At 35.7% G+C, this 21,948-nt stretch overlaps 1 protein-coding gene across 7 annotated transcripts in view; it reads left to right on the top strand.

Annotated features, from left to right (window-relative positions):
- The window catches only part of CEP128 (centrosomal protein 128), a 390,388-nt gene that overhangs the window by 325,645 nt on the left and 42,795 nt on the right, over positions 1–21,948 (top strand). For 4 of the 7 annotated variants that reach the window (XM_025869528.2, XM_025869530.2, XM_025869527.2 and 1 more), the window contains 2 exons: positions 3,479–3,568; positions 11,673–11,696. In XM_025869528.2, coding sequence (XP_025725313.1) covers positions 3,479–3,568; positions 11,673–11,696 — 114 coding nt within the window. Of the gene's footprint in view, positions 1–3,478; positions 3,569–7,402; positions 7,463–11,672; positions 11,697–21,948 lie in introns of those variants that run through there. The other 3 variants (XM_025869531.2, XM_025869529.2, XM_073895674.1) reach the window with 2 other exon arrangements.

Below are 21,948 nucleotides of genomic sequence, written 5' to 3'. Positions count from 1 at the left end.
TGTGTGTGTGTGTGTGTGTGTGTGTGTGTGTGTGTGTGTGTGTGTGTACTTGGCTATTGGCATATGGGGAAGATTTTTAATTCCTGGTGCAAGATTATGAACAATCCAGTAATCTCAATCACTTCTAGGAAGGAGAAGGGCTCATTTTTCTTTTTCCATTCTGCACCTTTTATTTTTGCTTATTCATCATGTTTTAAATAAACAGACCAAAGAAAGTTGTTATTAAAGCCCTCCTTGGGCTTCTTGAATTTCAATTTTAAACCAGGTTCAAAATATTCTGGCAAAAATTAAAGGCAACATTGAAAATGTTTACATAAATTTTAAATTGTGCAAAAAGTGATAAAACTAAAATGAGCTGAAAGAATGAGTAATAAGCATCTCCTCTTATCTTTGTCTTTTTATCATAATCAGTGATGATATGGGTTTTAAAAAACTGATTCTGAAGTACATTCCCTTTCCAGAGTATCTGCATTACACTTACTCTTCTAAATGTAATTTGTTAGAAGTTTAATGTTTACTTTTAAAAGTATGAAGGCTTATTAGCATGCTAATAAATAACATTTAATGTCTATTAACAGTACTTCTATATTTGCTCATAAAATGGAATAGAAAAATATTACCTACAAGAGATTCCCTACCTTTACTACATTCTGAGTGTAATTGAAATCCCTAGTTCTCATTTCACTGTTAGAAAAGAACTAATAAATTTGTCACCAGTAAAACAGGGGTGGGGGGGCCAGGCCTTTTATGAGCTCAGTAATGAATCTAACTCACACAGCCCAGACCTGAAAGACTTGGGAGATGAGCACAATAGAGGTGCCAGTTCGCTGTATAGCATCACAGCTAATTAAGTTTAGATCTTTGCTTTTCTTTACTCTTTTTTTCTGATATTTCCCCAGTGATATTGGCTGTATGTGCTTTAGCTGGCCTAATGTCAGACCCAGAAGTCAGAAGCAGTTGCAACTTACTTAAGAAAGGCATATGGCAAAAACATAATCCCTTTGATTATATGGTAAATAACTATAAGAATGTGTACAAATAATGGTTTTTATGTGAACATGAAATTTTATTGTGATGTAGTATGTGTTTTGTTATACCGTCACCTGACATCTGTTAAAAATAAGGTTCTGGAATGCTGTTCTGGCATGTGTAATTTTGAGCAAGAGGCTCTGAAACAGTTTTCCAGTGTAAACCCTAACCTCCACCACACACAAAATATAGCCTTGGTGGTAATAAAAAAGGTATCGTCTGTATAGATAAATATATAAATATATACATAGTTTTTTAACGTGAATTTTAATTTGTTTTTGAGAGTATAGATTCCTTTGAGTCATATGGACCTGGATTACAGTCTAAACTCAATCATAATGTGGAATTCAACACATTTAATATCTTTGAGTCTATTTCTCTGACTATAAAATGAATGAAATTAGTAATATTCACCTATTGAGAGTTTGGGGGAGCATTAAATGAAAACATATTTTCAGCGAATAATAAGCTTTTTTTAAAGATTTTATTTATTTATTTGAGAGAGAGAATGAGATAGAGAGCATGAGAGGGGAGAGGGTCAGAGGGAGAAGCAGACTCCCCGCTGAGCAGGGAGCTCAATGCGGGACCCGATCCCGGGACTCCAGGATCATGACCTGAGCCGAAGGCAGTCGCTTAACCAACTGAGCCACCCAGGCGCCCGAATAATAAGCTTTTAATAAATAGTGTTGAGTTTTATGATACTGGTATTTTAAAAGGATGTTTTTATTAACAGCCACAACACGCATACCATTCTCCCTTTTATTCCTGAAATTAAGCAAACCCTTTTCCTGTCCCAGGACCTTTGCATTTGCTACTTCCTCTCTCTGTAATGCTTTTCCCTTAGCTCTTTCAGTGATGAAAGAGTTTCAGCTCAAATGTCACCTCTTCGTGGGAACTTAACCTGACCAACCTGTCTAAAGTAAATCTCTGCCCTCACCCCCATCACGGTTTTTTGAGTATCTTATTTATGTGTCTTCTCCTTTGGAATGTAAACTCCATGAAGGCAGAGAGAACGTATCTTCCTTGTTGATAACTGTGTACTCAATGCCCAACAAAGTGTCTGCCTCAATAAATGTGAACGAATGGGTGAATTAATTAAATGAATAAGTGAGTGGAAGGGACGGAAGGTGGGAGGGAGGAAAGACATTGGAAGGAAAGGAAAAAATGGTGGATAAAACGAATAGAGGACCAAAAAAAAAAAAAAAAAAACTTTTATAGCCTGAGGAATGATTTATATTCTGGATATACGTATTTATGCATATACAACTTTTCAATGTTATTTTAAAGTTTAAAAGTTAGGTAAAAATTTTCTGGTTCCCGTTGTCTTTTCTTTCCCCTGGTCAGTGTGTTTTACCTTATCGTCTCCTTCCAGGAACGGGCAGGGGTTGTTTTGCTGTAGAGTGACCTCCCTCTGGGAGGCAGGAAGTAATTCCTATAGGCTGCCAGCACCTTAGAACAGAGGGTTGCCAAACTGTTTGTAAAGGGCCAGATTCTAAATATTTTCAGTTTTACAGGCTATATGCTGTCTCCCAACGACTAACCTCTTACACTACAGACTGAAAGCAGCCATAGACAATATGTAAAGAAATGAATGGGCTGTGTTCCAATAAAAATTATTTCGGGAAACTGAAATTTGAATTCCATGTAATTTTCACATGTCATAAAATATTCTTTGATTTTTCTTGAGCCAAATAAAAGTGTAAAAACCATTTTTAGCTCGTGAGCCTATAAAAACAAGTGGCAGGTTAGAATGGCTTAGTGTCCCACTTTGCTGACCCCTGCCTTAGAATGAACTAGTTTAATGGTTTCCTATCCCATGATTGTTTGCCTTCGAAAAGATGAACTGGAGTGGGAGGAGGCAAAGAATACATTTCTATTGGTAGAATTTTTAATAATTTCGCAAATGGAAGGAAAGCATAATTTTGAGTAGTCAGACCTTCCTGAACTCCTAAAAGCACATTACATCAGTGCTGTATTATCCACAAGTAAGGTGGTGAGTGTTAAAAGTAGCTTTCATGACTGGTTAAAACTGCCCAGGTGTGTCCATTAGCAAGCTCGCACCTTATTTATTCCTTTGTATCATAGACTTTGGAATTTAGGATTAGTTACTTCTAAGGATGTTTGAAAGCAAGACAGTGTGAGGCTACTTTAGCTCTATAATCCTGAAGAATTTTAGCTCTATAATCCTGAAGAATAAAATGCTTAAAATTTCAAGTAATGATTTCCCTAAAATTTGTGTGTTTAGGTTGGGTAAGGAATTATTTGGGGAAGACATTTTAAGAGCACAGTGTGATATCATTTTCTAAATGCAGAAATTAAAAATTTAGTAGAAATTATTGTAGTCCTATTAGTGTTATTTTTATAGCTATGACTATTTATAGTGCTTTAGAATATTTTAAGACAATGGAGCTTTCCAACTTTTTTCTTTACTCACATCTCTCTTAAACAGCCAAAGCAACTGTTTAAAATTCCACCTTGGGAAGATGCTAGTCAGACTTCAATGAAAAATCAGAATGAAGCTCAATTTGAAGAAAAATCAGTTAAGTATTTCATGGGTAGGAATATTTAGGATATTTGGAACTAAATAGTCAAACCACGTCTACTTAATTTTAGGACATGTAGGGTAAGTCAGCCTTCAGGTATGTATCTCAGCAGTATAAGAAGAAACTAAATTGTTGGGGCTTTTCCTTGGTTTTCTTGGATACTAAGAATAGTGCACCATTGATGGTCTGAGTACCGATAATCTGAGGTTAGTTTTAAATCCTTTAACTATCTTTCCCTCCCCACCTGTGCTTGTATATCAGGAAATGGAGATTCATAATAGTTTTAATCTTAGTCAAACTGAAGAGGAGACAAGAAAAAGCTAACTCATGTCAGCCAAATATATTATTTTAAAACCATCTGCTTATGTCTGATTATCCTTACCAACAGTCTGTCTCTTTAGTATAGAACAGTGAGAGGTAACTATACAGAAGCCCACAGAAGGAATGGGGGAATGAGGGTGAGAGAGCCTCTAAAACTTGTTCCTTGTGCTTTAATTCCTGAAAACACTTGAGTAAATAACTGCATGTAAATTGAGATGTGAATTATTCGAATTGCTCAAAGGTAAGCAATTTAATTCCCAAAGCGGACTGTACCATTTAATGACTCAGCTTGTGACATGCGTGATAGTCAACAACGAAGTGCTGCGATTCAGATATTCAGGAAGAAGGAGCTCGGGACAGTGGGTTCCATGGTTATGTGGGTTTCTCTGTGAATATTCTTCACCTACAAGTCTGGAAGATGTGTGTCCTTGAGGGATTCAGAGGAGATGTCAGCCTCAGGGAGTCTCATTAGGCCAGCTGTGCTTGCTGACAGTCAGATACACACCCTGAAAAAAACATATCCAATTGTTTTCCACAAGTTCTCCATGGCACAAACCTACTCATAAATTATGCCATAATCACTGCTGCACTGTAATTTGCATATGAGTTCAGAGCATATTCAGCTGATATATGACTAACCTCACCACTGGAGACCTGTACTTTATTTTTTAAAATGTAAATCCTTGGGGGAAAAATATATGGTATGTTGGTTCCTGGGTCGTTGGCTTTCTCCCCCAACTATTCAGCTGTTGTGCCTGCATCTCTTTTTGGGGACGGTCAGTCTTTGCAATTACATTGGTTGTCATTTGCATTGCCCCTAACCACCATCATAGCCTTTATGGTATCTGCAAATAATTTTTAGTTGTTCCCCAGTCCAGATGTCATTCACTGAACTCTTGTTACCTGTTACCAGCAGGTTTACCATGGAATTGAGCAGTTCTGGGAGAAAGAAGGTTCATTTGGTTTGTACTCCTATCCTAGTCTAGGCACCTGTGCGCCACATTACATTGTGCATTAAAGAAAGATCTTAACATGATTCTTTATTTTAAAGGGGTGGGGGGGAAGAAACCTCATTGCTTTGCTCCATTATCTGAAACATAAAGGGTAAATGTGAGATTTTTTTGGTTTTAGTGTTACACAGTTGAAGTGTTTACAGGGATTTCAAGCAAAACCCTACTTTGCCTCTCAGGCTGCATTTTCCAGCATGAAATCCGTTGAAACAAATCAACAGAGCCCCATTTCCCTATCTTTCTCTTCATCTTCCCTGCCCCACCCCCACCCCAACAAACACATGCACACATCCCACTTCAGGGTAAGTGCAATCTCAGACTTCTCTGAACAAGGTCAAACAGAGACACAAACAGTGTCAGAGTAGAAGGGTTGGTGATTGCCTCATAACAAGACTGCAAACCCACAATGCCACCTGGCAGTGTTGCTGAGGAACCCTACAGAAGAACAGCTGGCTGTCTCAGTCTGATCACGACAGTGGTAATGGATGAAAGAACAGAGCAGAAATGTGGAGCACATATTTTGATTCTGTTCGTAAATCCTTCTTCTGATTCTATCAGGGATTTGCCACACCCTGAGTGAAAAGCAGGTAACAAGGAGTGTTACTGGATACTCCCTCTAGGCTAGGAAATGATACATCCCTTTAAACTGGCTTTTCTTGATAAGTCAAAGTGTTGGGGAGTTGGACTGAGGAGGGTTATTGACAACTTTCTTTTTTTTAATTATGTTCATTTAGCCAGCATATAGTACATCGCAAGTTTTTGTTGTAGTGTTCAACGATTCATCAGTTGCATATAACACCCAATGCTCATCCCAACACGTGCCCTCCTTAATACCCATCACCCAGTCACCCCATTCCCCCACCCTTCTCCCTTATGTGAACTTCAGAGTCCAGTCTTGCATGGTTTGTCTCTCTCTCTGATTTTTTCCCATTCAGTTTTATTATTGACAACTTTCTAGACCAAATCTTGATGCCTTGCTGTGGTTTTCTTTTCAGTATTTCTGTGTTGTTACTTTGGATCCTGTAGTAGATTATTTGAAAGGATACTTAAGCAGCTAGTGAAATGAATGAACAAGGATAGACTACAGGTATCCAGTGACAGGTGAAATGAAATCTGCCTGGTTGGGAAACCACTGCATGCTGCTCTCAGGCCACTCTTTCTAGTTTGTCTTAAGTGTAGAGTAATTTTGTCTGACTTTTAGTAGATAAGGTGCGATTTTACTTACAGATCATTGATTCATTTGGTATATTCAAAGTCAACTTAGGCTATATTTTAAAACTTTTTTTGGTGTTGCAACATTAAGGTGGTTTGCAGTTTTTAGCTCTTTATTTTAATTTATTTTAAATCACTATGTAAAACATTCATTTTTTTTGTGATGACTCAAAGGACTTTTCTTTTTCTTTCATTTTAATATCTTGAATTTTAGAAAAGAATATACTTGGAATTGTTTTGAGCTCTTTTAATTATTAAAAAATGGTGGACAATGTCTTAAATGTAATGGATTGCCTTGTGGAAATTCATAGGGAAAAAATGCACATAGTTGTATTTCATTTTATATCACTTATATAGGAAATAGCAAGTAAAGTGTGAGTATTGAGTAAACAGAATTAACATTGACAGGAAAAATGCCACACAGTGGTATCTCTGGGTGAAGCCAAGTAGATTTTTCTTTCAGAAGAGAGGCTTTTTGCTTTTGGCACAGTAATGGAGGGAGTCCCCATTGTTGGTCTTTGTTTTTGAAAATTATTTGTCCATCATGGTCTTTCAGTTCCAGAGAAGTTTTCAGAATTTTTCTATAGTCTTAAAGATCCTTAGACTTGGAAGAGTGAGAGACTCTTTTTATATTCTTATACCAGTATTGTGCATTTTCATTTGTCAATGGATATATGTAAAGCATTCTTGGAAAATGCTGTATAATTGTGATAAAGTCACTAGGCCTGTTCAACTATACTACCAGAGGTAAAACTCTGATTATTTAGACTTACAAGGCCTCTAATTCATCTCTTAGGTGGGATGGATGAATGAATGTGTCTCATTGATTGGCTGTGTTAAATCAAACTGTTAATGATCAGGGATTCAGATACCAGCGCTCCATATAGCACTCATTTTCTAATTTGGTCTACAAATATTTGCCCATCTCCAATGATGCTAATGAATTTGCCTCGGTTCAGTCATAAATTCCAATGTACAACCCACTGTGACCAGGCAGAAAAGGCATATATACAGCTCAAGGCAGGTTACTAACCTGATCATAAAAAGTTAAAATACATCTTTTTATAGTATATATGCTATAGACCTCTTCTAAAATATGCCTTTCCCTTCTTGATCTGCCAAACCCTTTACAGTGTGTTATCTAGCGGCATTATTGACACTCAGAAATTGTGGGTAATACTCACATTATAAAGAATAACTAGCACTTTACTTTGGAACTCAATGGCTATACAGTGACTACATGTATAATCTTCTAGAGTAAACATTCAATAATTGTTGCCATTTTAGGTGTTTCTTAGGCTGTTTCGCTCCCTGGATAGAATGAAAGAATAGTCACAAAAAATCAATAGCAACAAAATGGGATTCCCCCCCCCAAGAACTTTTTTCTTCAAAACATTGAAGGTATTTTCCCTTTGATTTTGTTTAACCTTCCACTCCCAATTATTTCTTTCTTTTTTATTGGTGTTATTTATCCAGAAATACTTCATATAGGAGAAATCAATAGATTTAACTTAATAAAATGATTTATTTGTATAATATTCTTACAGCTTGTTTCAAGTGTTTTTGTTGGGGATAAAAGTACTTGAAGGCCTCTGAGAGTCTACAGTTATCCTAAAAGTGTATGCAGAATTATGTGTATGTTGTGGATAATGTACATTTTTCTGGGGAGAAGATCAAGTTTCATCAGGCTCTCAAAGTCCCTGACTACAAAAATAAGAACGACTGATGTATTAAAACCACCCGAAATAGCATGACTCTAAGTCATCTTGGCTATTTCTGGAGGCTGTCTTCCCTCTTGGCTCCTCCTACCTTCTAATCCCTCTTTGAATGTCCCAATACTTTTCAGGATCCAAGTATGGGAGTGTGTGTTCATGGTGGGGGAGGGGGTGAGTGTTGAACCTTCAGGTTGAGCTTGAAGATAAAATCTGTTGAAATGAAAATTGGAAATTCAACAACAAAAACAACAAAACACTGTGTACTTCTGGTGAGAGGGGGAGAGGTGAAGAAGCATAGAATTTACTGTGCTGTACTTATGTGTTCATTCTAGGACATATCCTGGCATTTGTTTCATGGACTGTATCAGTGCTACAGTACTGGCTTAAGTTACCTCTATTTTAATAAGAAGAACCAGAAAGGAAGTGTGGACAGCTTGTTTGAGAATAAATATTTGCAGTAGCCTAATTCTTTTATATACAGAATTATAACAGCTAACCTTATCTGCCAAAAAAGAAGTCAACCGTTTACATTTTCAAAGCATTTCTTAACTTTTAAAAGCAAGTTAGTAAGTCCATAAAGATCAGGAGTATTCTTTTTACTGATAGCCTACAATTAAGACCAAACAACTGCACAGTTTAGACGAAGCTCCCTAATTGGCAGTGATGGCTGGTATTCTGTTAGCTGCTGTTGATTGGCAAATGGAATTATTGAAATTCAGGTTAATGAACTGAATTGCCTAATGCCCTAATTTTCTCATTTTGGTAACATATCACATTTTTCATAAGAAAGCTATCTCAGTACCAATTTGGAATGAAGTAGCTTATAGATAAAAAGATGTAAGTAAATTGCATTGAAGTAAATCATTTCTTCATCTTTGTATTTTAACAAAATGGAGTTTTCTTGGACCATTTGTGTTCATAGTCTTAAAGACTAGGCACATGTCTTAGCTTGGATTGCTACACCAAATTACCGCAGACTGGGTGGCTTAAACAACCACAAACATTTCTCGCAGGTGTGGAGGCTGAGGAGTCCGAGATCAAGGAGCTGGCAGATTCGGTCCTTGGCGAGGGCCTTCTTCCTGGCTTGTAGATGGCCATCTTTTCTCATTATGTCCTTACATGACAGAGAGCAAAAGGAGAAGCAAACATTCTCTCTCTTCTTAAAGGACACTGATCCCATCATGAAGACAAGGCTCTGTCCTCATGACCTAATTACCTCCCAGAGGTCCCATCTCTAAATGCCATGGCACTGGAGACTAGGGTTTCAATCCATGAATTCTGTGAGGATATGAACATGCAGTCCATGACAGTGTGTATTTCTTTTAAAGTCTTGTAACAAATATTCAAGTAAAATGAAGACACTAATACCTAAATTATATTAGTTTATCTTTGCCAGACATGGAGATCTGAATTAAGACAGACAAAATTTAATTAAATTCTATTATTTTGACATCATATGAAAACTCTGATTTCAAACTAGCTTTATGTGTGCTTTGAAAACTAGCTGTACGTTTGCTTTTAAAATGTGCTAATCCTAAATAATATGAGCCCATAAATATATGGTATGGGGAAAACTTAAGACCCAAATTGTGGCTGTAAATATTTTGAGCCTTCCAAGATGGTTCATATAAATGTGATACTGCCCAAAGGCTATTTCTGTCTTTGTAAGGTATCTAATGAGGTTCTTCTGTTCAATCTGCAAAGGATGATAAAGCATTGCTGAATGGTATTGTCCCAGATGGACTGTGAATAAGATGCCTGGTAACAACAGATCAAAGCCCCCTTGAGGCATTATTATATGCATTTATTATGAAGCATTCAAAAGTGACAGTACACAAGTCACCAACAAAACAGCAGTTATTTCATGAAAATTATGGGGGCGAGGGTGAAGTTCTCTCAAGTATGCCAACAAAATGCAATTAAACAGATTATATTGCTGAGAACAGTCTGCTTTGGGCTGATTTTGCATAATATATTCATTTCACTTGTACCCACATAACCAAATGTTTAAAGGGTAGAAATGTTCAACTCAGTTTCCCAATCTGAGAGTGGGAGGTCGGATTGTGGAAGTCCTCAAAGGCAAGGCCTATATGTGTTAGGTAAGGCTGGGAGTGCGGCCATGAGCGCCAAGTTCTTGCTGCTCCTAAGTGTTCTGTGTCCACTTGGGTCCCTTGTAGGTTTACCGAGAGATCTTAGCTGAGTGGCTCTCTGTACCAGTTCCCCACTTTGCTTCTTAGGCAAAATTAATTTGATTAAACGAAAAGGAAATCCAGATGTCACACATCTCCCATTGCTTAAAATGAGAGAAAAGAAGGAAAAGTGGCCTTGATCTTCCCAAAAAAGATGGCTATTTTCTTTTTTTTTTTTATTGATATTTTTAATTTCAAGATGCTGGAACATTCCAGAAGGCAGAATATACAAATCAGATATTTTGTCCTTTCAGAATACTGGAAAAATCCAAAATATAGCTTATTTAAAGGATTTGTCTTAATATCAAGGGAAAAATTATTTTTAGTGTAAGTTTTTTTTTAATTTTATTATGTTATGTTAATCACCATACATTACATCATTAGTTTTTGATGTAGTGTTCCATGATTCATTGTTTGCGTATAACACCCAGTGCTCCATTCAATACATGCCCTCTTTAATACCTATCACCAGGCTAGCCCATCCCCCCATCCCCCATCACCCGCCCCTCTAGAACTCTCAATTTGTTTCTCAGAGTCCATATTCTCTCGTGGTTCGTCTCTCCCTCCGACTTCCCCCACTTCATTTTTCCCTTCCTACTATCTTTTTTTTTTTTTTTTAACATATAATGTATTATTTGTTTCAGAGGTACAGGTCTGTGATTCATCAGTCTTGTACAATTCACAGTGCTCACCATAGCACATACCCTCCCCAATGTCTATCACTCATCCCTCCCACCCCCCCCACCACTCCAGCAACCCTCAGTTTGTTTCCTGACATTAAGAATTCCTTAGATCAGTGAGATCATATGATACTTGTCTTTCCCTGATTGACTTATTTCACTCAGCATAATACCCTCCAGTTCCATCCACGTCATTGCAAATGGCAAGATTTCGTGTTTTTTTTATGGCCATTTTCTTAAATCTTCAGACTCTCTTCTCTCATATTCAGCCTCTTTTAATTGGTAAAGACTTCCTGTAGGTAGCTGTCAGCTCTGAAAAGAGTCGAGAATACAGCTGTCGCTTTGCGAATGCAACCATTTACCTAGTCATTTAACTTTGTAGCAATATTGTCTGTAGAACCTTGGAAGATACTATAGATGGAGAAGGCCCATCTGGGTTCAAGATTGCCTGCATGTGACATCTTTCTTATTTATTTTTCCTGCCTTGTTTCAGTTAACAAATTACTTCTTAATTTGAATTGATGAAATTATGTATGAACTTTACTTTCCAAGTCACACTTTGTACTGTGTACCTGAGCGCTGGTATGTGTACCAAAGTCCTTTTTTATATCACTACTATCATCTAGTTGTTCATATATTCAAATGTATGTAATACTTATAAATCCTTAAGTAGATAAATCATTTTACCAATGCAAAAGTCTTAAGGTTTATCCCATTTAGTCACTGTATATGAGTTTATGATATTTACCGTTAAATAAAACCTGCGGTCCGAACACTAACTGAGATGAGGAGTACAGTGGTTCTTTCATGACTCTTTCTACTGTAGAAATCATCCTGAGTAGGAGTTTTCATTCTTTGAGATTTTCAAAATTTATTACTAATAGAGGATAAGTAGAAAATCTGAAAATTAAGTAAACTTGAAATGATTTTAATAGCTTTGTTTTTATAATTCTGCATTATGCTTTATTTGCAGGACCGTCTAAATGCATTAGAAACGGTAAGTTGGGGCATTTTCTTTCTCCTTCTGTCAGAATTACTGCGGTGTCCTGAGGTGGATTTCAGAGCACTCCCCAAAAGAAGCAGTTCAAGAAGGCATTTCTAAAACTACATCTAGGATTCAAAGGGGAGAATAAGCTAAACTATACCTGAAAGGTAGGTGGATACAGATTTTTAAAGTGAAAAAAGAGAAAAAACAAAAATGAGCAGTGGTCACTGCTCTCTCAAGACTGATGATACCAAGATGTACTAATCTATGAAAAATGTAATTAGTTTAAGTGTAATCAATATCCTATGTATTTGTGTATTTCCCAACCACTAAAAGGACTGGTTGATCAGAAGCTGAGATTGGGGTGCTGTTTATACTTTGAAGTTCAGATATTCAACCTCAGTATTTTTGTACATGGTTTTTACCAGTACCCAAATAATGTTAAAAGCTGGTCAGCCTTTTTCTCAATAATCTCACTTGCAGGAATCTAGCATTAGGGAATAAGGTGCATGAATGTAAAGACCACATGCTTGCAATATTTATTGTGAAATGATTTATTTTAAATGAATTTAGGAAGAAAGGGGAGACAACTTATTGTTTGACAATATAGTACTGAATGGTTGGATAAAGTGTGGACTTTTCCACCCAGCATACCACTGTGGTTACGGAAGAGGCTTATAATAAAAAACAAACTGAAAAAAGAAATAAAATCATGTGTACTTCAGTGATAACATGTAATGATAGACATATGAATAAAGAATAGAAGAGACTGAGAAAAACTCATAAAAGTGACTTGTTAGTTGAGAGTTAAGACTGTGATTTCATTCCTTTCTCTGTATTTTCAAGTTTTATAAAACATTATATTCCTTTTATAAATAAACCTTTTTGTAATAAAAAACCCATATGAATTGGAAGAATGGTAAAATAAATTATGGTTCCACCTTATGATGAAAGACTATTCAGCCATAAAAAGTCATATTTTTCAAAAGTAAATATTGCCATGCTGTTATATAGGGGGAGGGGGGAGTAGAATATACAGGCATATGGAGAGTATGATGCAAATATTGAATATTTTGTGTTAAAAAAGACTTTCAGAAAGCAAGCACACAAAATATTAAAAGTGGCTTGGGACTAATGGTGATTTTTATTTTTTTCTTTATATGTTTTTAATGAGCAGGAAAAAAATAAGAAATCTTTAAACAATGTGGCCAATAAAGAATAAAATATTTATTTTGTGAGTGTGAGAAATTGAAAGATGCTAATGGAGCACATTTAGTCCTGTGTAAGCAAGTGATTTTGATTGACAGTGTCCAGACCCTCGTGGGTAAATAATCTATTCCTTAGATTTAACTGGGCCATTTGGAAATTACACTGACCTTCTCAGTTTCAGTATGATGACATTGTAGGTGAATAAAATGTTTAGTGTTCTTCCACGTATATTTTACTTGCCCTTAGGAAGTGTCTTGCCAACAGGATTTGGCTTGTGAATTAAATGCTTTTTTTAAAAATATGAACAAAAAACAGAAATTTTGAGTCTGTGGACTTGGGTTCAGGATACAAAATGCCACTTATACAACATTCAGCAAATCACTTGTTTCTTGATTCCTTCATCTGTAAAAATGATAATAATTAAACTTTGTCAGGTTGTTGTGAGAATTAAGAGACAGAATACGTGTGAAAATATTTAGGGCCAGACAAATGTTAGGTTATCATTATGTGATTGCTTATTATTTTTTATTTAATCATTTTAATTATGCCAGTATGCCATGCAAAACTGAAAATTATACAGACAACAACCAAAAGCCTATAACTTTTATTAGCATTTCTTAGTCTTTTGTATTTATATAATCTCTTTACTAAAAGTACTATGGAGTATGATCTTAAGTGCCTTATTCATAAGGGTTCCTTTAGGAATAAAGGTAAAAATAAAAAGTCATCCTGAGAAAAATAAAATTGATTAAATGGCTGAGGTTTTTTACAGTGGCAGTTTTCTCAAGATGGTTTTAATTTGAAATAATTATCATAAGTAAAACCATAAAAATGAAAATGCTTAGTAATAATGTTAGTGCTCAAATATTAAGTTCTTTGACTTCATATGGCATTATAAGCAGCAGATTAATACACTTGGTAGACTATTCAACTGGTAAAGTGTTTTATAGTTCATAAAATCAAATATGCTGAAAGTAATCTCAAGATCATTTATTATTCTCTCACTAACTCAGCACTTAAACTGTAGAAAATGTTGGTGGTCTGCATTTGGTTGGGTTGGTATTAACATCAGTGTTGAATGTAGGGTATATGTTATGGTGATACAAATCTGCAAAAGTTTGAAATTTCATTGTTTCATTAGGAGATATGAAAGGTTCAATAGTTACAATACATGAAAATAAGATGGTCTTTTCATCATGAGTACCTTGACACGGCTTGTCACCAGGGATCTAAATGCTTAGGTCACAATCATGTGTCCATCTTTCCCCCTCTTCCTCAACTTTTCCCTCTCCTTCTTCACTAGCAGGTAAGCTTCTTGGATTAGAAATTACATTGTACTTGCACATGTGTCCCAGAGCCTGTCAAAAACTCCTGATATATATTGGACAATCAGTAAACATTTGTAGAAGGAAAGAATGAAGGTCCAACTGTGCATATATGACCCTCATGTAAGACTGTTCTTATGAATATAGGTATACACAGAACCAGTTCAGTAGTTGAGGGAAAAAAATTCCCCAGAAGCACATCAATTTATTTCCTTTCCCTAGCCTTTCTAATTAGTATTGTACTTTACTTGATGTTTCACGAAGCTCTTATGATTTTCATTAAAGTTTAATGTGAATTTTTTAGGAAGGAACCAACTTTCTGCCAAAATATGGCAGGTTGATTCCCCAAATAAAGCTAAGTAATTATCTGAAAAAAATCTAGATTGATAGCCCCAGTTGATGGGCCATGGATGAGACATAGCAGTGGGTATTTATTGGCACTGTGTTGACACTGAAGAGGAGAAAAGGAAAAATTGTGATCAGTTCTCTCAAGGAACCTGTACTTTAATTGAGGAGAGAAGTTACATGTAAATAAATTAATGATGTAAGATAAAAACACACTGTCTACACCACATGAGTGAAAAGCAACGTGTTTTGTAGGAGCTCTTATAAAGAAAAAAAATTGTAAAATAAGACATCATCATGGTCTAGGTTCTAGGAAAGCCATGGATTTTGTAATTTGAGGACATGTTGGAGGAAATTAGATTCATCTCTGAAATGCAAAGAATCAGTAGTGTCAGGCAGAAAGAGCCAGAGAAGGCATCCCATGTTGGGGCTGTAATCAAACTTTGAAGAGAGTAAGGAACAAAAAGCGTTTGTTAAAAGAATATTTTTCCAAAAAAGTAAAATTATGAAATCATTTTACTTTTTTGACTGTTACACAAATATAAAATGAAGTCATGACACCTGAGTTTATGTAACTCATTAATTAATGAGAGAATGAGTAAAATGTTACAGCTGACTTAAAGGAGTAAAGAACCACATAGGTAGGCACTAGAGTGTTGAAGTGAATTTAAATAGATGCAAAACTGGCTTCTTCCGAAGTGAAGGAAGGGAATTAATTGAACCTCCCCAGACAACTTATTTGCATATCTATGAACAAGGATCATTTGCATTGCTATCTGTTACCTACCACTCTGAGAGTTAAAGTGGTAGCAGGGCCATAGAGCCAATGGGGAGCCTTGTTTCTTTTTTTCTTTTTTTTTTTTTAAAGATTTTATTTATTTATTTGACAGAGAGAGAGAGAGCACAAGAAGGCAGAGCAGCAGGCAGAGGGAGAGGGAGAAGCAGGCTCTCCATTGAGCAGGGAGCCCGATGCGGGACTCGATCCCAGGACCCTGGGATCATGACCTGAGCCAAAGGCAGATGCTTAACCTACCGAGCCACCCAAGCACCCCCCATTAATGGTTTCTAATCAGGGCTTGTGGCTGGTAAATCTGGTGTGTAGGAATGCAAACGTCGTAGTTCGGTGCAGGGTAGAGTGCAGCGGTGAAAGACTGCACGTAGGAATAGAGAAAGTGCATGTTGGACATAATCCAACTTTAGAAATGTGATTGGAAAATTAGGGATTGGGCACTTGTTGCCAGAAAGACAGGGGTAAATGGATGCCCTTGTGTAGAGATGGGAATTAGTGAACTTAGTAAGTGGGAGGTCAAGGGTGAAGAGGCGATAGAGACAGTACAGTAAGAGTCATTTGAGGAAGTTTAAAAGGAATGAAAGACAGTTCAGCTTGGAGATATAAATTCAGTTTTTCATGTCAACTCTCAAATCTATCTTTAGTTTCATTTCCATTAATATGATATTCACATACCTTCGTAGTAAAGTTAGGCCTGACCTCAGTTATCAGAGAAATCCAAAAGCAATAGTGGGTTAAGCAATATAGAAATTAATTCCTCTCTTGTGTAACAATCCAAATGTATGGTGTCTGTGGCAGACACAGTGTCAGAAACCCAGACTGCTTCTGTCTTTTTGCTCCACTGTCCTCAAAATACTGCTTCTCATTCCTGATCCAAGATGCCTGTACCACCTCCAGGCCTTATATTTGCTTTGTAACAAGACAAAAGAAAGGAAGGGACAGTACTTAACTTCCCTTTAGTAGAAACTAGAATTTGCACATATTATTTCTGTCCATTTCCATGAGCCAGAATTCAGTGACATGATTATAACACTGGGATTCAAAAAGAGAACCAGATAAGCCGTAGACTTTTGGAAGTTTCAAAGTAAACTTCTAAACAACTCAAGTTCAGAAAATAAATTATAGTAGAAATTATGAAATATACAGAACTGAATAATAGCAACACTGTGTTATAAAATGTGAATGATATAGCAAAAGTAGTATTAATGAGAAACTTAATGGCTTACATGCTTATATTAGAAAAGAAGATAAAAAATAATGAACATACCATGCAATATAAGAAATTAAAAGCATGGCACAAAAACCTAAAAACAAAAGAAAAAAAATAGAGAAAAGATTATAATGAATAGAAAACAAACATGCAGCATACAGGGCCAATAAAGTAAAGCTGGTTGTTTAAAAAGAATAAAACGACCAATATCCAGCATGACTGATGAAGAAAAAAAAGAAGATACAAATGAATAAAATAAGAATGAAAAAGTGGATAGAACTATAGCTATTTGAGAATTTAACCACATACAAGGGTATTGTGAATAATTTTGCAATTATACATTTGCAAATTAGGAGAAATAACTAAATTCCTAGAAAAATATAATTTTCCAGAACTAAGAAGGAATAACATAGTATAAGTAAATTTTTTTAAATAATAAAAAGTTTCATCAACAATTTTTAATCAATTACAATTTTCTCCAGAAAGGGCCACCAAGCCCAAATAAATTTTATAGATAAGTTCTACCAAATGTTATGGGAACAGATGATTTTAATTTTATAAAAACTCTTCCAGAAACTAGAAGAGGAGGGAACATGCCAAACTCATTATGAGTTGGCATAACCTTTGAGACAAAACCAGACGTAGAAAATATAAATAAGGGAAATTAAGGGACTTTTCATGCATTAACATGGATGCAAAAATATTATACAAAAAATATTAGCAAAATAAATCCAGGAATGTATTAAAAGGATAATTCATCATGAACAAGCTGAGTTTATTCCAGGAATTCAGAGTTGGTTTAATATTAGAAAATCAATCAATATAATTTACCATGTGACAGATTAAGGAGAAATAAATTTAATAAGGTCATCTCAGTAGTTGAATAAGAAGCATTTATTCCCGTAATATCATTATCATCATCAAAAACCTTTTAGCAAACTGAGAAGGGAATTGACTTAATCTAAGTCATATGAAAAAACCCAATGACAAACATTACCTTAGCGTTTTGAAAGTCCTCCTTTGAGACCAGGAACAAGGAAAGGATGCACCATTCCTCAGCTTCTGTTAGATGCTGTGCATGCAGACCTGGCCAGAGCAGTGAAGCTAGCATTGTTGTCTGAATAGTGTTACTATCTATATAGAAAGCTCTAGGAATTCATAGTTAAATTAAGAAAAAGTTTAATAAGTTTATTCTATAAAAACCAGTTTACAAAAGTCCATTTTCCTTCTAATTCCAGCAACCAGTACAGAGAAAATGTAATTAAAAGTATACCAGTACAAAAGTAGCAAAAAATACAAAATACATGGGCGGGGGGGTGGGGAATCTAACAACAGCAATAAAAATACAAGTTCTTCATAGAGAAAACACTCAGGAATAGTCAAGACACTTCTGAAGATGGGCAAGTTGGGGGTAGTTTTCCTACTATGTATCAAACCTTATTAAAGCTGTGAAAATTAAGATAGTGTAGTCTTGGGGCGCCTGGGTGGCTCAGTTGGTTAAGCGTCTGCCTTCAGCTCAGGTCATGATCTCAGGGTCCTGGGATCAAGCCCCGCATTGGGCTCCCTGCTCAGTGGGGAGCCTGCTTCTCCCTCTCCTGCTCCCCTGCTTGTGCTCCCTCTCTGTCAAATAAATAAACTCAAAAAAAAAGAAAAAAAAGAAAGATAGTGTAGTCTTGGCACAGGAATATGAAAGTAGGCCAATGTAATCAAATAGACTACCCAGAAACAGAAATATGTGTGCATGGAAACTTGATGTCTCTGATATAACTGGCATCACCTATCGGTGGGGGAGTAAGGAGGGACTTTTCAATAGGTAGTATTAAAAAAAAAATGAAATTGAACTCCTAGCTCAGATGCAAAAATGGATGAAAGCCTAAGTGGGCATGGCAAACCATAAAACTTGAAAACATAGTGTCGTTTAATATCTTCATGATATTGGGGTTTTGAAGGATTTCTGAGGGGGGAAAAAAGACACTGAAAACATAGATCCAAAAGGACGTAACTGATGTGACCACATTAAAATTAAGAACTTCTGTAAGTCAAAAGACAACATAAAAACAGTGAAAAGAAAAGCCCATGTAGGATATATTTGTGGCAAAATATATAGCTGAGTAGCAATTTGTATCCAAATTATTTTGGATCCAGATCTTATTGCCAACAAAGCAATTAGAAAAAGATAACCCAGATTTCAAAAAAAAAAGGGGGGGAAAGAAAAAAAGAAAGAGGGTAAAAGACATGAGCAAGCATTTCAATTGAAAAAGAAATATGTGAACATATTCAGGTTCATTAGTAAACAGGGAAATGCTAATTAAAACCACAAAGAATTGTCATTTTCTTCAAACTGCATGTATATATTTTATGTTCTCTTTTGTGCCTGTGACATGTTTTGCCAAAAAACAGAGGGAATGGAAACATGTTAGCAGAACTTTTTTTTCCCTAATTTTATGATTAAATGATTAATGCTGTCCCTGAGGGTAATGTTCAAAGATAGCTGGTGAGTTAGAGTCTTCAAACTGGAGTAGTACACCCCTAGGAGCATGCAGAGATTTTTCAAGGGGTCTTCAGACACAAATAGCTTTAAGAGAACCGATCTTTATATCCTCAGCTTCTACAGCACTTCAAGCGCAGAGTTCTTGACATGACTGCGTGAGGAGGCCATCTTACTTTTCCTATTCAACCTCCCACTTGACGAGAGAAAGGCCTACCTTTCACCCATCCTGGGTCGCATGATGGCAGATTCCCCCAGGCACTACAAGGTGCCAGACGAGGGGCACTTTATGATTTTGATGCTTTCATATCCTCTTTAATCAAGTCTCCTTGTCCCTGTTAGTCATACATATATTTTTGATAAGACAAAGAGTTCTATTAGATAGATGAGGTATTGGGAAGGGGTGTTCTGAAATCAACATATATTGTTGATTGATGATGAGGGGGAGGAATGACAATTTTATTTGATGACCTCACCTCTTTTATCAGCCTACTATAATCTGAGAAAATATAGCTCCAGAAAAGAAAACTGAGTCTTGGAAAGAAATCATTGAAAGTGTCTTACTCATCCAGGTGACAAACTTTGGCCTGGCTCCGTGACTTATTCATTTATCTGTTTTAGGATTATAATTCAAAAGGCCATTGTCACAGGGCACATGAAGTCAGACTTTTTTTTTTTCCTGCCAGAAAGTAAGCCAGATTGAGCTTATTGGTTTGACAATAAGGACTAGCTTTGCCAATCTGCAGATCTAAGGTTTTAATGAAAATATATTTAATGCTAATATAAAAGTATTAAAAATTTATACTGATAGAATGGTATTAACATTAATAAGTTTTTTACTTTTCCCAATACTTTTTGCATATGTAGAACTCATTGAAATGCCTCAAAGTGAAAGAAGAACAGTTGTAGTCATTTGACAAGTCTTGGTAAATAAAGCCTCTTTCATATACCTTCCAAAACAGAAAGTGAGTGACTTTAATAACTACATTACCATCCTTTGGCAAGTCAAGTGGTTTCTAATTCTTTGCTTTCAACAAAATTGAAAGAGGACCTAATCGAGCTGATAGATCATTAAAATTAATTTTTGATGACAGATCTCTGTGTAGTCTTTGCCATAAAATTAGGATGGCATTCAAGAAATTGAGTGACATTGTTATAACCAAACTACTTTAATTCTCATGTACTTTTTTATGTGAACAAAATTTCTCAGTGATTAAATCTATAGAAACAACAACAAAAAAATAGAAATGAAATGGAACCTTGTCTTATTCAAACAAAAGTTAATACTTACCCAATGATACATGAGTTAATTAAGTATAGGAGAAGAGAAAGCAGTATCCGTCCCATTAAGGGATATACTTTTGGAAGTTTTGGGCTTTACATTTAATAATTTTTCTCAAAAATTTTAATAGACCTAATATTGAGATGATAATTCAATCTATAAAAATATATAACACTTGGAGCATTATGGTCACAGGGCATTTTAAAAATCAGTTTTTCCCTCTTGTATATACACATTTTTCTTACAGAGAAGATGAAGTATGGTAGGATAACCAATAAAAAGACTTCCAGGCATAAATACTTTTTATATTAGGATAAAAGTCTGTTGGGGAAAATAGATGGGAAATAAATTCAAAGGGCAAAGGAACAATATAAAATTTCTGTCTTTTAAGGAGGATCTTATTTATTTATTTTGTCAGTGGATAAATGGTGGTAACAAATTACTGAAGTATTTAAAGTTTGCTGGGAAAGTTTATATGAGTAATATGAGAGTTTCATTTGAAAATGTCAGTATTTATGATATTCCAGAAATTTCATCCTTTGCAACTACCTAAATTTATGATGAAAACATTTAGAAAACTTAAAAATGTGTGTGGGGGGTGGGAGGTAAGGGAGATATATAATTTAAAAAAGTATTTTAGGGGAGTATCTACTCAAAATTTTGAAAATCATTGACTTAGAGCAAATGTGTAATCATATAGCTGTAATTTGTCAGTGTTTAATCAGCTTCTCAAATCCAAGTGACCTAAGACAATCTAATCTCCCTTGTTTTCAATGTGTACTTAAAGAGATAGTGTAACTTATAGAATAAATCCTAACCTGTAGCCATATGGAGAAATGTATACATAAATTTACATATATTGAGAAAAATTATAAAACACTGGAAAACTCTTTAAAATATGGCTTTTATTTAAAAAAAAAACTGGTGGAGCTTTTGGCACACCTCTAAAGGATTCATTCAGCTAATATTAGTGGTAACAGATTTGAACTCTGCACACCAGTAGATCTTCAAGACCTTGGTGTCCAAGAGTACAAGAGAATGCTGGTGTGTGTCTGTGGAAATCACCAGGCAACACTATATACTCTTCCTTCATGTGTCTGCCATTACAGTAGACAATTGCTGTTGGAGTTTTTATTTTTAATTCTTTCCTTCCCACCCTGGAGCCCGCAGTAGTTGTGCTTCATCCTACTACACGTGCGATCCACTCTGCAGGCATATAAGTTGTTGAGGAAGGATCATTATTCTTTGTTAGAACACCAGATTCTGCTTTACGGCACTTAGGGGTATATGGTGCCAATAGAGTTAATGTACTGACTGAAGTGTCCTGGTTAAGCTCAGGAAATAACTGACTTGAGAATGTAAATCTGGCCAAATAACTGTTAATTATTTGCAGTGCTTCTTCTGAGTATTTGTAAGAATCTTAAAGCTAAGTAAAACTTGCCTTTATCTCTTTATAAAGCCAGAACTTGCTGTTTCAAAACCAAAGATCAAGCTAGGTTCATTTTTGGTTTTGCCAAGGCTATGAGCCTCTCATTGAAGTTGCCTGAAAGGTTCAGTCGAATTGGCTTTACACCAAATAAAACGCAGTGTGCTCTGTACAGTTTTGACCCAGAAT

This window comes from Callorhinus ursinus, unplaced genomic scaffold (assembly GCF_003265705.2).
Source record: "Callorhinus ursinus isolate GAN/ISIS: 27379988/994484 unplaced genomic scaffold, GSC_fseal_2.0 scaffold8, whole genome shotgun sequence".
NCBI classification, from domain to species: domain Eukaryota; kingdom Metazoa; phylum Chordata; class Mammalia; order Carnivora; family Otariidae; genus Callorhinus; species Callorhinus ursinus.
Note: the sequence above shows the minus strand (reverse complement) of the source record. Positions and strands in the feature narration are given on the sequence as shown.